Source organism: Terrapene carolina, unplaced genomic scaffold, assembly GCF_002925995.2.
Source record: "Terrapene carolina triunguis isolate 2854851 unplaced genomic scaffold, T_m_triunguis-2.0 Scaffold58, whole genome shotgun sequence".
Lineage (NCBI taxonomy): Eukaryota > Metazoa > Chordata > Testudines > Emydidae > Terrapene > Terrapene triunguis.
The window spans coordinates 56,687,702-56,702,533 of NW_020664409.1; the positions used below are offsets into that span (position 1 = coordinate 56,687,702).

The following is a 14,832-nucleotide window of genomic DNA, read 5'->3' on the forward strand; positions in this document are numbered from 1 at the left end:
CCAAAAAAAAAAAAAAAAAAAAAGCTGCCCGGACTCTGCCGCCCCAAGAATGGATGGAATGCTGCCCCTTAGCATGTGCCGCCCCAGGCACATGCTTGCTCTGCTGGTGCTTGGAGCCGGCCCTGCTGAATAGGTAGCTGAGGAAAGGAAATATTTTCCTACATAAGGAAAATCCTAGACTGGTGCACAGTCAGACACCTGTTTATGTGAACAAAAGTCTCTCTCTCTCAAGGGATATAGGATCTGGCATTTGAAATCTTTTCAATTTCAAGTTTTGTCTTTTAACTCCTACATTTGGCTTCCCCATGTTAAAATTGGATAGACATTATTTACAGATTATAAATACTTTGATGGTTTTATATTATGAATAACTGCTAATATTTCAAACTTTGCATTTACTATAATTTAAAGTAGTCATCCCAATTATTAAGTGTTCCTTTAAAGATCATTTGTTATTGAGGAGGACAAAAACATATGGTTGCTAATTTAAATAAGCATCCTCCTGCTGCTTCTCCAGATGCCATTTATTAGGACTGTGTTGTTCTTACAGTAGGAATATTTCATGGGATGTAGAGCCAAATAACAGCCATAAGAATTGTCTTTCGTTACAGATCAGAATATACAATATATCTTAATTAGGAGCACTGCATTTTAAATTTCCTTGCTGTCCTAGAAATGGCATTCAGTGAGAGCAGGATAACTATCTCCATCACAACATTTCAAAATGGCAATTCTGGAGCATAATTTTCTTCAAATTATCGCTATTCCACATCAACTCCCAGTGTACGTATAAGCACACAACACCGAGAAAATTGGAAAGGCTTATGCAGTACTTTTACACAAACTCTTTACGTAATCAAATGGGCTATTTGTTTCTGTGTGATGCTGTGAAACATCAGTAAAGTTTTTAAAATGCCCAGGTTTTTTTTTTTTTTTTTTGTCTCCTACTAGTTATTCCACCATACATCTTCAAGCAAATTGTCAAAAAAAATATGACTTCCAGCTTTGAAATTGCAGTTTATCACAGTGGCAATATATGATGTACATTATTTATTGCCTATTGTAATGCACTGAATGTCTGCGAAATAAAAAATATATTTTAATTGTGGATTTGAAAATATGACAAAACCAGCAGGATTATTTTAAAATAGTTGATTTCCCTACTCAGTAAGATTTTCACACTGAATTCATAATGCAAAAGAGATGATATTAAATCGAAATATACTATCTTCTGTGTTCTTCAATATTCAAGTGACCTCATTCATTGCTTAACATAATTGAAACATTGGTGTTTCCAATAGGAGGGGGCTTATTAAAAATGTATAGTTTTAAAGCCAAATCAGTAGTGATGGACACCTGCCACTCCTTTTCAAAACTATTGGATTTTAAAGGGAAAAATGAAGAGAGGTTCTGAGTAAAGCTGTCTGAAATTTTTCAGACAAATAATTAGTTGCTGAAAAATGCAGTTTTGGGTAGCCCAAAACTATTCATAACTTCAGGGAATAATTATGGCCAAAAGAGAATTCTTTTTAAAAAATTTGAAACATTTCATATCAACAATTTAAAGTACGGCATTTAAACTTTATTTTGAAATGACATTTTGAAAGTTAGCTAGATTTATTTTTTTAAAGAAGGGTAAAAGAAAAACCTGAAAACAAAATGAAACTAAAAAACTAATAAACAGAAAAATTATCACAGGCGGAACAAAACATTTTGTTCAACCTGAAAAGATTGTTTTGTTTTGTAGGCTCAGCAACTGAGCCAAAAAATATTTTATTTCCTCAGCTCTAGTTCTGAGTACCAGGATGGTGAACATCTCTCTGGAGTTAGGGCCTAAATCCAATGTATATTGAAGTTAATGGGAGTCTTTCCATTGATTTCCGTGGGCATTGGATCAGGCTTTTGACCTTTTAATGTCCTGTACTATTTTAATAAGGATCAATATATGAGGTGAAGCAATAAGTTTGTTTGTTCCCTGTTTCCGGTTTATAAACATCACTGAGAATGAGCAGTGTAGAGGTTTGTTTATTTATTTATTTTGGCATTTGTTTCTATTCAGGATGCAACAGGTTTTAATACTCCTCTCCTAAGACCTCGTGTGATTGGAGAATGGGTTGGTCGTGAGGAGAATGATGCTGATCCATTGGCTGCGGAGATGTTGCAACCTCCAGTACCAAGAAGTAAAAATGAACAATGGGATAGTGAAGATAGCAGCAGCAGTCCTGGAGGAAGGTGAGGTTTTGCTTTTATAGTTTAATGACTCCTGAAAATCTCATTGCAAAAAAATCTCTACGTTTTAAAAAATTATGTAATGTCCAGTTTTAAGGATCAAGAATGTGAGGTGTATTATTTTCCATATACAGTATACCACGAACCAGGAAATATGTAGTAGGGATTTAATGATATTGGGCACAATACTGTAGATGCTTATGCACATGAGTAGTCCCATTATGCACATAAGTAAATTTAAATTAGGTGTATACAGTAACTCCCCACTTAACGTCCTCTCGCTTAACATTGTTTCAATCTAACGTCCCTGCTCAATTACAGAACATGCTCCATTTAAAGTTGTGCAGTGCTTCGCTATAACGTCGTTTGGTTGCCTGATTTGTCCACAGCTGGCAGCCCCCTTATCAGCTCCCTTATGCCCCCCCCCCTTACCCCCCCCCCCCCCCCGCCGACCCCCAAGGTTCGCCGCCTTCCCCCCCCCCCCCCTGCCCCCTGCCCGCAGCAATCAGCTGGCTTGCAGCCTTGGGGGGGGGGGGGAAGATGAGCGAGGACTCAGCGCGCAGGCTCCCCCTTCCTCCCGAACTACGCAAACCAGCTGATTACCTCAGCCATGTCCTCGCTCCTCCCTCCTCCCCCCTGAACGTCGCAAGCCAGCTGACACATTCCCCATTGCTTTATTTTGCTATAGGAAATATGAGTTGGCTGCACTCAGGGATACAGGTTCCTCTTGCTGCAGCAGCTGAGTGAGAGGCAAAAGCTACTTCCTGGATTCTTGGGACTTGCCATGCAGCAAGCTGAGCCTAGCCAGAGTGCAGCAGTGCTTCTATTGCCAACTCTTTTTGTGGCTGCTCCTCCTATATTGTGGGCTGTAAGGGGAGATGGACTAGAACTGTTCTGGCATCTTTGTATTTCCCAGAGTACCTCCTATTCCCTTAGCCTCTGGAGGGGAGAGGGAGGGGCTAGTTTCAGCTAGTTTACAGTCCCTTTGAACTGACAGCGTTTGGAACTGGACCTGTAAAATGTTGGTATTTGAAAACGCATATCTTGTATAGTCAAATAGTTATTTATAAAAAAAGCATAAAAAATGCTTGGTGGTTATAAAAAGCAATATCGGTTGGTCAAAGTTAACTCATGTATAGTTCAAGTCAGATATTACACAATTAACTTTTAATTAAACATACATATAATACATCAATAAGTACTGGGAGCAGCATGCTCTGAATTTATAGGGCTAATTAGAATTCATGAAAAATTAAACTATTAATCAGTGTTTTGTTGACTGCAATATCTAAATTACAGTAAATTACTCTTATTTAATTAAAACTGTAGCCTAGAGTCATTTGGTCACATTTTACTTGTAACTAAAAAAAAGGAAGCATTTCATAATTCATAATCTCAGTTTCTGTATAAATCTGGTAAAAGATTATTTATAAACATTATGGAGTAATTTTAAGACAAATGTAAAGACAAATATTTTTGATAGTTTATTGGCCATTCATTACCAGTACCTACATATGCTAGGCTTGTAAACTAATGCTGTACAGTAAGAGGAAAGTAAAAACTGCTGTTGTCCCAATATTTCTCCCTCACACAATTCTCCCCACCAAAATAGTGAAATATTCTGAGTATCTAGAGGTTTAACATTTGCAGATTTAGGCCCATGTTGTCAAAGATGCAGGCTTTTTCTCAGCTCCTCTGATCACTGGGAGGAGGATGGCTATCATTGGTGCTACCTACCACTGAGTGCCTCCCCAGCTGAGCTCTTCTGACAGTTCAGATTATTATATGGAGATATACCTATCTCATAGAGCTGGAAGGGACCTTGAAAGGTCATTGAATCCAGTCCCCTGCCTTCATAGCAGGACCAAGTACTGCCCCTGACAGATTTTTTTTTGGGGGGGGGGAGAGGGGGTTCAGATCCCTAAATGGCCCCTTCAAGGATTGAACTCAAAACCCTGGGTTTAGTAGGCTAATGCTCAAACCACTGAGCTATCCCTCCCCCCCACTCTGTGATTGTGGTCACAGAGTGTAGAGGGCAAGTTGTTATTGCTTAGAACAGTTTAAGAAGCTTTGGGAATGGCATTCTTTAGGGGAATGAACAAACGTCTAGAATGGCTGGTTCTTAGGTCTTGCCCTTCTGTTGCTACCACACTTCCTTTTTTGGTACTGTCCCTTTCAGCATAAAATAGACTGTAGAAAATGCTAGTGGACATGTGGCTTGTAGGATGCTATGGGTGCTAGCCTCTGTGCTGCCTCTAATCTCACTTTTAACAAGCTTTCCCTAATTGTGCTTCTCTCAGTATTGTGCAGTGGAAGGAAAACATATTATCCTTTGTTAAGAATATGGAGCCTGGTTTTCAGAGGTGATAATCACCTATAACCCCTACTGAAGGCAATGGGAGCGGGCAAGGACTCAGCACATTTGAGAATCAGGTCTACTTATTTAAAAGGAAGCGGGAGTGATTTTTAGAAATTGACAGGGAGTGAAATTACTAAAAAGATTGGGAAAGGTAAGTTAATCAGATTCAGGTAGGTTAGTAGTCACTGGTTTGTAAGTTTACCCCTTGATGGAGATCTGTGTTGCTGGTGTACAACAGGAAAAGTTAGTAACATGAGATAAAAGACAATATGAAAGTACTAGTGACAGTTTTGTTGGTAGCTGGCTCAGCTTCAAGAATTCACTTTGCGGAAATAGGATTAAGTGCAATCCTGGCCACTTTCATAATTTTCAGCATGTCAAAAAGTTTCCCTGGGATAGTTCTAAGATAGAGATCTGGGGATTTCCACACCGGGGTGTGTGTGTGTGTAATTTGTGCACGCAGGAGGATTTTAGGGGATTTTAATGAGAATCTCAGTTCTCAAGAATTAAAAGCTGGGGACTCAACTAAGTAGCTAGAACCCATGGAGGCCCTATCTATACACCAACCACCAACTCTCTCTCTCTCAGAACCTGCCCTATCTTACCATTACTTATGTGCCTCAGGAGAGGTGGAGTGGTCTACATCTGTCTACTCTACACCTATATTCAGGGAGAAGCAGCAAGCCCATTTGCCCCTGCCGGGATAAATGGTGGTATGAGGCATCTTCTACATTCTCTCCACAAGGTGGTGGGGAGGGCCTCAGATTTCTCTTCTATGGTGTGTCTCCTAGGGTCTGAGTGGTTTGGGGTTTCCCCCATTCCCAAGGATCCTCTCTTAGGCACAGCTGCCAACTAACTTGCATCTCCAGGCAGGGCTTTAGAGCTGTGCTCTGGCTCCAGGCAAAAACCTGCAGCTCCACTGCTCCGGAGCTGCTCCACACTCCAGCTCCGGGCTCTGCTCCAAAGCCCTGTCTCCAGGTGCCTGCCTGACTCCTAGGTTATGGATACAAGTCCTTGATCAGTAACAAGGATCATGAACTGCACAGAAATATTAACACCAGTCATTGGAGGAGGAAAGACTAAAAAACAGTCTCCTGGCTTTCAGTTCAGTGGACCCTACCGTGGGTTAAAGGGAAATTGTGCCTTTCACACAAGATGCATAATTCTTGGTGGGGTCTGCTTACGCAAACTTCTGCCTGTTCCCTGCATGTTCCCAATTCCTTGAACAATCAGCTCCATACTCCCCCACAAATGAATGTGGTCTCTTTCATACTGTTGTGATAATTGGACCTACAAATTTACCCTAATTGTGAACTCAGCTGTGAAAAGTGAGTGAAAGTTCATAAAGTATCACAGTAACTTGTAACAACAAATGTTGAGGGGGAAAACTTCAAAGGGGAGACAGACTGAATTATTCCAAACTAAAAGGCCTACAGATAATTCAAGGACTGTGTTAGGATCATGCTTGGTAACCAAGAACAGTGAGAGACCAAAAATCTATCAACCAAAATTGGTTCTTCGGCAATTAGGCTTAATTAGTGGACAAAGTAATGAGGGAATGGGCTGTTCTGCCCACCACACCCTTTGTGGGGACCTTAAAGAAATACTGGAGGGAGCTTCACCATCATGGCTGCCATCCCTATTGTTTCCTGGGATCCCAGAACCTTCCTTATCCTGATACTGAAAGAGGTCCTTAATAGATTAGGCCAGAAAGAGGGAGCCAGATGACATGGCCAGCTCAGTCTGAACCACAAACACCACCTGAGATGTGAGAACTTGTCTCCTCTCCCACCCCCAAATGTGTCCTTTTCCTTCCTGTAAACATGCAGGACTCACCCATGCGGCACCTCCTGCTGGTCATCTCAAGGAATTAGCTCTTTCCAGCAGAGAGCACCCTCTGCAGGCTAGTGTCCCACTGCCCCCATGTCCCTCTCAAACCCCAGTGCCCCTTTTCCCTGGGGCTGCCCCCTGGCAATACCTCCACCAGTCTCTGGGTCTCCCCTCTGTGGGGAGTCTCCCCAACCCTCTAATCCCCACCTTGCCTCAGTCTGGGCTACTGCCAGTCATCACCAAGCCTCTGCTTCCTGGGGAAGACTTCAGTGTAAAAGCCACTCATCATAGGCAAGGGGGTTCGGACCTGCTGCCTTCCTCTGTCTCCCAGTTCCTCTATGGGCCTTGGACCAGGCCCTGCAGCCTGGGGAGTTGCCAGCCTGGAGCACCCCTGCTCCTCTGGCTCTCCCCAGCCCTGTTTAACTTCCAGTACCCTTACTGCAGGCAGCCAAGCCCTGCTCTCTCCCAGCCTGGAGAGACTCTCCCTTGGGCCTCTGACTCACAGCCTTTTTATACAGGCCAGCTGTGGCATGATTGGGGCGTGGCCCAGCTGCAGCCACTTCCCCAGTCAGCCCAGCTTAGCAGCTCTCAGCCACAACCTTCTCCCAGGGCTGATCTCAAGCCCTTCAGGGCAGGAGTAGGTGTCCACCCCGCTACAGAGCGTGCTCAGCGTCCTCTGTGGCTGCCTTGCTGGCTGGAGCTTTCCCTTCTCCTCTCCAACTGCCCTGCTAGCTGGAGCTCCTTCACCCTTCTTTCCTGGACTACTGCTGCTTCTGGCTAGAGCTCCTTCCCTGGACAGCTACCACTGCTGCTGAGCGAGGGGGGGGGCCTTGCCGGCCAGCCCCCCCTCCCCACCATCTCTGGAGGGAGAAGCCAGGACCCCCACCTTCACCATCACCACTACCACCTGTGCTGGGTCCTTTCTGCCTGGCTGCCAGGGTTGCTGGAGCTGCTGCCGCTGCTGCGTGTGTCCTGGGGAGCTGCTGGAGCCTGGAGGTGAAGGATGAGACCTACATAAACCATCGGCTGCTGGGGGAGCGCACGGGGCTCTGGAGACCACTGTGGAGGGGGCCATTCAGGACTGAGTACTTTTTGAACTGTGCTTTAGTGGTGGGGGTCTAGACTGTGTTAGTGGGGACAGAGGGGTGTGGCTTGGAGCCTGCCCCCTGGTCCATCTGTGTCCCCCCCCCCAAACCCCCACCACCACCGTTGCCCCCTCCACCACCCCCACAGCCCATTTACCATCTGCCTCCGCTCCTGCCTCTGGGACTCTGCTGCTCTCCTGACCTGCCACGCCCTACTGACATCGTTTGGGCCTGCAGCGGCAGGCAGCCGCACATTGACTTTCCACAAGCGCTCGTGGGCGCACCTACCCCCCCCCCCCCCCCCCCCGGACTGACCCCTTCCCCTTCGCAACAGGCCTCCCAGCTTTGCCCCTTGCTGCCTATCCTATTTGTCCTTTGTAGCCTTTGTCCCTCCCCAGCTTCAGTTTGTTTGCCTGCCCCGCCCTTTTCCCTCTGCAGTTTAGTTTGGTTGTCCCACCCCAGCCCTGCGGTAAGCCCCTTGGTTCTTTTGCCCCATTCTCAGCCTAGTTGCTCCCTTTCCTTTGCGCCCCCCCTTGCCCTGATTGACCCCCCCCTCGTGTGCCCATGCCCCCTCCCATGCGCTTGTGCCCCCCATCACATTTTGGTTAATCACTGCACCCCCTGATGTTAGTGTGACCTTCCTCCCTTAGTGCAACTAGAGGAGCCGGTGTCGGTGACTGTCCCTCCCCCAAGCCCTTGATACCCCCCCATCTCCCCCCGTTTCGGCGCCTTCCTCCCCTGCCTGCAGCCTAGCGGGGAGGAGTGGTTGACCTGCTTCCTTTTAGCCGCCCCCCTTTTTCTCCGGTGTGTTTTCCCCTCCCTCCCTGCTCATAATGGAGGGGAACACGGTGGGCGACCCTCCCCAAGTAGACTCTGCCGTCCCTCCCCCGCCTGTCCCCTTGACCTCTTTCTCAACCGCCGCTGCCATACCACCTGCCACTGTCCCTGCTGCGGTGTCGGCAGCGGCGAGCGACGGGGTGACCTCCGCTGCTGCCACGTCCCTCGCTCCCTCCGATTCTGGGGGAGCTGCCCCAGCCGGCAGGAAAGGCCAGGGCAAAAAGAAGGGGAAGAGCCCCGCTAGGAAGACTGGGCCCTCCATGGCAGGGGCTACCCCCACTGCCGCAGCCCCGCCATCGGCCGCGGCGTCCCTTCCCGCTGCTCCCTCCACCAGCTCTGCGGGTGCCCCTTCCCCGGCCCCCAGGGCATATGCCCAGGTGGCGGCGGCCCCCCCACCTGCCGGTATGCCATCTCGCCCGTCCACTGCCTCCGCTTCCATCTATAGCGGCCTGGGCCCCTTCCCCACCTTGACTAGGAGGCACAGCATCCGTTGCCTCCAGGTGCCCGCCTCGCCCCATGTAGAGACCTACGTGCGGGCATTGGCGAGGGTGGTGGGGCCCACGGCCATCGTGGCGGCCTCCAAAATGTATGGCAAGGTTGTCTTTTTCCTTGCCTCGGAGGCCGCCGCCCAAGAGGCGGTGGAGAAGGGCCTGGCGGTGGGGGGCGTATTCGTCCCCCTGGAGCCGCTGGAGGACCTGGGTGTCCGTCTGGTCCTCACCTCCGTCCCTCCTTTCCTCCCCAATGTCGCCTTGCTGCCCGCCCTTTCTACCCTGGGGAAACCAATTTCCATCGTCCGCCGTCTCTCTCTGGGCTGCAAAGACCCCGCCCTCCGTCACGTCCTTTCGTTCCGCCGGCATGTGCAGCTCCAACTGCCGCCGGCGGCGCGTGGCGGAGAGACACTCGAGGGGTCTTTCCTGGTCCCCTATCAGGGGGCCCATTACCGGGTGCACTATTCCACGGGGGAGACCCGGTGCTACCTCTGCCGGGCGATAGGGCACGTCCGGAGGGACTGCCCCTTGGCCCGGCACGGAGGAGCATCCGGAACCCCCGAGCCCCGGCAGGGCGCCAGCCCCACCATTGCTGGCGCCCCTGGTTGCCCGGTTCCCGGAGCCGCCCCTCCTCCTTCTCGGACCACCACTGCTCCCGCTCGGGCTCCAGGGGTACCTCCCCCATCATGCCCAGACGAGCGGGAGAGCCCCGCCTCTGCTACGTGCATTGTGACGGGGCCCGTAGAGGAGGGTGCGGTGGGGGTATTGCCGGGCGCGGGAGAAGGCCCTCCCCAGGGGGAATCCGCCCCCCCTCCTGCTGCCCCATTGTTACCTCCTCAGATCCTTAAGCCATCATCTCTGCCCCCCGACCCAACCCCTGTCACCCAGCCCGCAGATAATGCCATGGAGGGCTGGACCCTAGTGTGACGATGCGGTCCTGGCGGAACCCAACTGAGAGTGCCAACTCAGGACAAATTGCTCAAACAGGGCAGTTACAGCCCAAGGCTGGGGTTTTTTCCACCTCTAAGGCAAACCAAACCAGCCAGACTAGGAGGACTTCGGTCTCACCCCACTGGCTAACCTCAAGTCTCACAAGCAATCTCCTTAGACACTCCAGTTTCCCAGTATCACCACCAGTGCCACTCGTTATGGGGACAAATGATTATGAAAACCAACACCCCAGTAAAAGAAAAAGGTTCTCCTGATCCCAAAGGACCAAGCCCCAGACCCAGGTCAATATACAAATCAGATCTTACCCACAAATCACGCTGTTGCCAATCCTTTAGAATCTAAAATCTAAAGGTTTATTCATAAAAGGAAAAAGATAGAGATGAGAGTTAGAATTGGTTAAATGGAATCAATTATATACAGTAATGGCAAAGTTCTTGGTTCAGGCTTGTAGCAGCGATAGAATAAACTGCAGGTTCAAATCAAGTCTCTGGAATACATCCCCCGCTGGGATGGGTCCTCAGTCCTTTGTTCAAAGCTTCAGCTTGTAGCAGAGTTCCTCCAGAGGTAAGAAGCAGGATTGAAGACCAGATGGAGATGAGGCATCAGCCTTTTATAGTCTTTTCCAGGTGTAAGAACACCTCTTTGTTCTCACTGTGGAAAATTACAGCAAAATGGAGTCTGGAGTTACATGGGCCAGTCCCTGCATACTTTGCTGAGTCTCAAGGCATATTTGCCTTTTCTCAATGAGTCCATTGTACAGCTGATGGTCCTTAATGGGCTATCAAGCAGGCTAGGCAGAGCTAACACCAGCTTGTCTGGGATGTCACCCAGAAGCATAGCATAAGTTTGCAATACAGACAGTATAGAGCCAATATTCATAACTTCAACTATAAAACTGATACACCCATATAGACAGCATAATTATAACCAGTAAACCATAACCTTGTCTTAGACACCCCATTTGACCCTCTTTATACAAGATTTGGGTGCCACTACAGGACCTTGGTTGCAACAATGATCTATACGGTCCCAGATTATATCAATAACGTCACACCTAGTACAGGAAAAGCGGGGCAAATGGAAGGCTCGAGCTCCGCTCCTGCCATCTGGTGTGGAGGCCCCCCGGAAAACCAGGAAGGGGGGCACCGCTGCCGAGCCTTCCGCCTTGCCCACGGGTACATTACATCAACCGTTGCCGGCTGGGGAAGGTGTGGCAGCACCGGAGGATCCCACCATCCGTCCTCCGCAGTCCCTCCTTGCGGAGGCCCCCGTTGAAGCCCCTCCTACCCCCTTGCCACCTGTACCCCCTGCGATACCCGAGGAAAGTGTTGCCTCGGGTGCTAGCGGGGAAGACCCTGGGGTGGTGGGAGGTGAGCTGCCCTCTATCTATGAGGAGATCGAGGCCCTGGGTCTGACCCCGGTCACTCAGGGGGAGGACGACCCTCTGCCAGCGGGCCTCGATCTGGCTGACCTCACCCCAGCCACCCTTTCTCCGTCTTCCGTGCCCCTACCCGCTGCTCCAGCCTCAGAGGAGCCCCTGGAATCTTTGACCTGCCCAGCTGCGAGTGACACCCCGCTGATGGCCGCCAAGCCTTTTCAGGCGACGGCTGGTGCCTCGCGGCCGGGACACGAGTTACCAGGGGTATCCCTCGTTGGCATGGGGCAACGGAGTTCCTTCCTGGGTGGGGGCCCCGTTGCAGATTGTTCACCTCCTGCTGCCGTGGCTGTTCCACCTGCCAAAGAGCCTGAGCCCGGCATCCCTGAGGACCCCCTCCCTAACCCTCAGATCCCTGGGCCCGACCGAGAGGAGCCACCTTCCAGCTGTCCAACTCCTGGGGCCCAGGATCCCACCTCTATCCCTCTCCCCGACCCTACTCCTGCCCCTGGCCCTGCCCTTACTCCTGACCCGATTTCTATCCCCTCAACCTCCCATGATGCTATTGCTGCCCCTGGGGACGTCTCCTACTCTTTCCCGGAGGATAACCCCCAGGAAGCGGCCTTTGTGTTCCCCTGTCCCGACCCACTAGGGGCTGCTATCCTCCCTCCGCCGCTGCCCCCCATTGAGCCGGGGTCTGAGGCGGGCCGTGTGGCGCTGGTCCAGCGGGCGCCACGTCGAGGGTCCGCCCCTTGCCTGCCCGTCTTGGTGGGCCACGGGGCCGTGCCAGGGGCCCCAGTGGGAGATGACCAGAAGCCAGTAACCCCACCCCCCTGCGAGAGGAGCTGCGGGAGTTTTTAGAAGACGTCCGTGGCTCCCGCAATAAGGTGCCGCTCGCTCTCCAGCGATGGGGGGATTTCCACCAGATTCTCCGGGCTGCGAGGGCCCTCATGGGGGAGGGTAAAAGGACCGGGAAGCAGGGCGCCGCGGCTTACCAGCGGGTCCGTAGCTTCCGTGACTCTTTGCTCACCTTCGGGGTGGGTCACGGTTTGCTGCGTGGCCCAATGGGGGCCATGAGCGTCCCTGCCGGCGAGGATCCCCCCCAGCCCTCCTCATGTCACCAATTACCTTTGCAACATTGAACACCCGGGGCTGTAGGGTGGGTCTCCGCAGGTGCCAGGTGCTCTCCTTCCTTCGGGAAGGGGGGTACTCTGTGGTTTTCCTGCAGGAGACCCACACGGATCCGGCCGCCGAAGACAGCTTGTGGCTGGAGTGGGGGAACAGGGTCTATTTTAGCCATCTCACAGTTCGTACGGCTGGAGTGGCTACCCTGTTCTCCCCCGACCTACGGCCCGAGGTGCTGGGGGTTGCCGAGGTTGTGCCGGGCCGCCTGCTGCACCTCCGGGTCTGCATGGAGGGGCTTGTGATCAACCTTGTCAACGTCTATGCCCCGACATCGGGCCCGGAGCGGTTGCCTTTTTATCAGCAGGCGTCCACCTTCCTCGGCTCCTTGGATCCTCGTGAGTGCCTGGTCCTGGGCGGGGACTTTAATGCTACCCTCGAGGAGCGGGACAGCTCGGGGACCGAGCAGTGCCCGGCCGCCGCGGACGTCCTCCGGGAGATTGTGGAACATCACTCCCTGGTGGACGTCTGGCGCGACCACCACCCGGACGATGTCTCCACGTTCACCTATGTCCGGGTGGAAATCCATCGGTCGTGCCACTCCCGGTTGGACCGCATTTACTTGTCACGCTTCCATCTTTCACGGGCCCACTCCTCCGACGTCAGGCCGGCCCCTTTTTCGGATCACCATCTAGTCACCGTGACGGCCTCTCTCTGTGCGGAGAGGCCGGGGCCGGCCTATTGGCACTTTAACAATAGCTTGCTGGAGGATGTGGGCTTCGTGGCGTCCTTCCGGGAGTTCTGGCTGGTCTGGCGAGGGCAGCGGCGTGCCTTTCCCTCGGTGCGGCGATGGTGGGACCTAGGAAAGGTGCGCGCCCGGCTCTTCTGCCGCGACTACACCCGGGGCGCCAGCCGACGGAGGGATGCGGCGATAGAGCAGTTGGAACGGGAGGTCTTAGAGCTAGAGAGGCGTCTGGCCGCCAGCTCTGAGGATCCATCTCTTTGTGGAGCGTGCCGGGAGAAGCGGGAGGAGCTCCGGGCCCTCGACGATCATCGGGCCCGGGGTGCTTTTGTTCGATCCCGCATCCGCCTCCTTCGGGAGATGGATCGCGGCTCCCGCTTCTTCTACGCCCTGGAGAAAAGGAGGGAGGCCAAGAGGCACGTCACCTGCCTCCTGGCGGAGGACGGCACCCCCCTCACGGATCCAGCGGAGATGTGCGAGAGGGCCAGGACCTTCTACGCACACCTTTTCTCCCCGGATCCGACCGACCCTACCGCTTGCAGAGTGCTCTGGGACGGATTCCCGACGGTCAGCGCGGGCGACCGGGACCGGCTAGAGTTGCCTCTCTCTCTGGCCGAGTTCTCGGAAGCCCTCCGCCGCATGCCCACCAATAAATCTCCGGGCATGGACGGGCTGACCGTGGAGTTCTACCGCGTGTTCTGGGACGTCCTCGGCCCGGACCTAGTCACCGTCTGGGCCGAGGCCTTGCTGAGCGGGGTCCTCCCTCTTTCGTGCAGGCGAGCCGTGCTCGCCTTATTGCCGAAGAAGGGGGACCTCCGCGACTTACGAAATTGGCGTCCCGTCTCGCTCCTCAGCACGGACTACAAAATCGTAGCCAAGGCCATCTCGCTGCGGCTGGGGTCCGTGCTGGAGGACGTGATCCACCCAGACCAGACCTACACCGTCCCGGGCCGTAGCATCTTTGATAATCTCTACCTGGTCCGGGATCTTCTGGAACTTGGGTGTAGGGATGGTCTGTCGTTCGCCCTCCTGTCCCTGGATCAGGAGAAGGCGTTCGACAGGGTGGACCACGGGTATCTCCTGGGCACTCTGCAAGCGTTAGGCTTCGGACCCCAGTTTGTGGGTTTTCTCCAGGTGCTGTACACTTCCGCAGAGTGTCTGGTCAGGCTCAACTGGACCCTGACCGAGCCGGTCAGCTTCGGGCGGGGAGTGCGGCAGGGGTGCCCCCTCTCGGGCCAGCTTTACGCTCTGGCGATCGAGCCCTTCCTCTGTCTCCTCCGCAGGAGGTTGACGGGGTTGGTGCTTCGGGAGCCGGAGCTGCGGCTGGTCCTGTCGGCGTACGCCGACGATGTGCTCCTCGTGGTCCAGGACCCGGGCGACTTGGTGCGGGTGGAGGCTTGCCAGACCGTGTACTCGGCGGCCTCCTCCGCCCGGGTCAACTGGGTCAAGAGCTCTGGCCTGGTGGTAGGGGCCGGGTGGCAGGCGAGCTCCCTCCCACCCGCGCTTCAGGCCATCCGGTGGAGCGCGGGTCCGCTGCTCTATCTCAGCGTTTACCTTTCTGCCACGCATCCATCTCCGCCGGAGAACTGGCAAGGTTTACAGGGCAGGGTGACGGAGCGGCTCCGGAAATGGACAGGACTACTCCGGTGCCTCTCCCTTCGCGGGAGGGCACTGGTACTCAATCAACTAGTCCTGTCCATGCTCTGGTACCGTCTCAACACCCTGGTCCCGGCCCCGGGCTTCCTGGCCGACCTCCGGAGGGCGATTCTGGAGTTCTTTTGGCCAGGACTGCACTGGGTCTCTGTGGGGGTCCT

At 52.8% G+C, this 14,832-nt stretch overlaps 1 protein-coding gene across 1 annotated transcript in view; it reads left to right on the forward strand.

The window, feature by feature from the left end:
• CUNH8orf34 (chromosome unknown C8orf34 homolog) overlaps positions 1 to 14,832 on the forward strand; it is a 270,042-nt gene that overhangs the window by 91,919 nt on the left and 163,291 nt on the right. Inside the window, exon 6 of the mRNA XM_026647343.1 lies at positions 2,060 to 2,232. Within this exon, the coding sequence (XP_026503128.1) occupies positions 2,060 to 2,232 (173 nt within the window). The remainder of the gene's footprint in view (positions 1 to 2,059; positions 2,233 to 14,832) is intronic.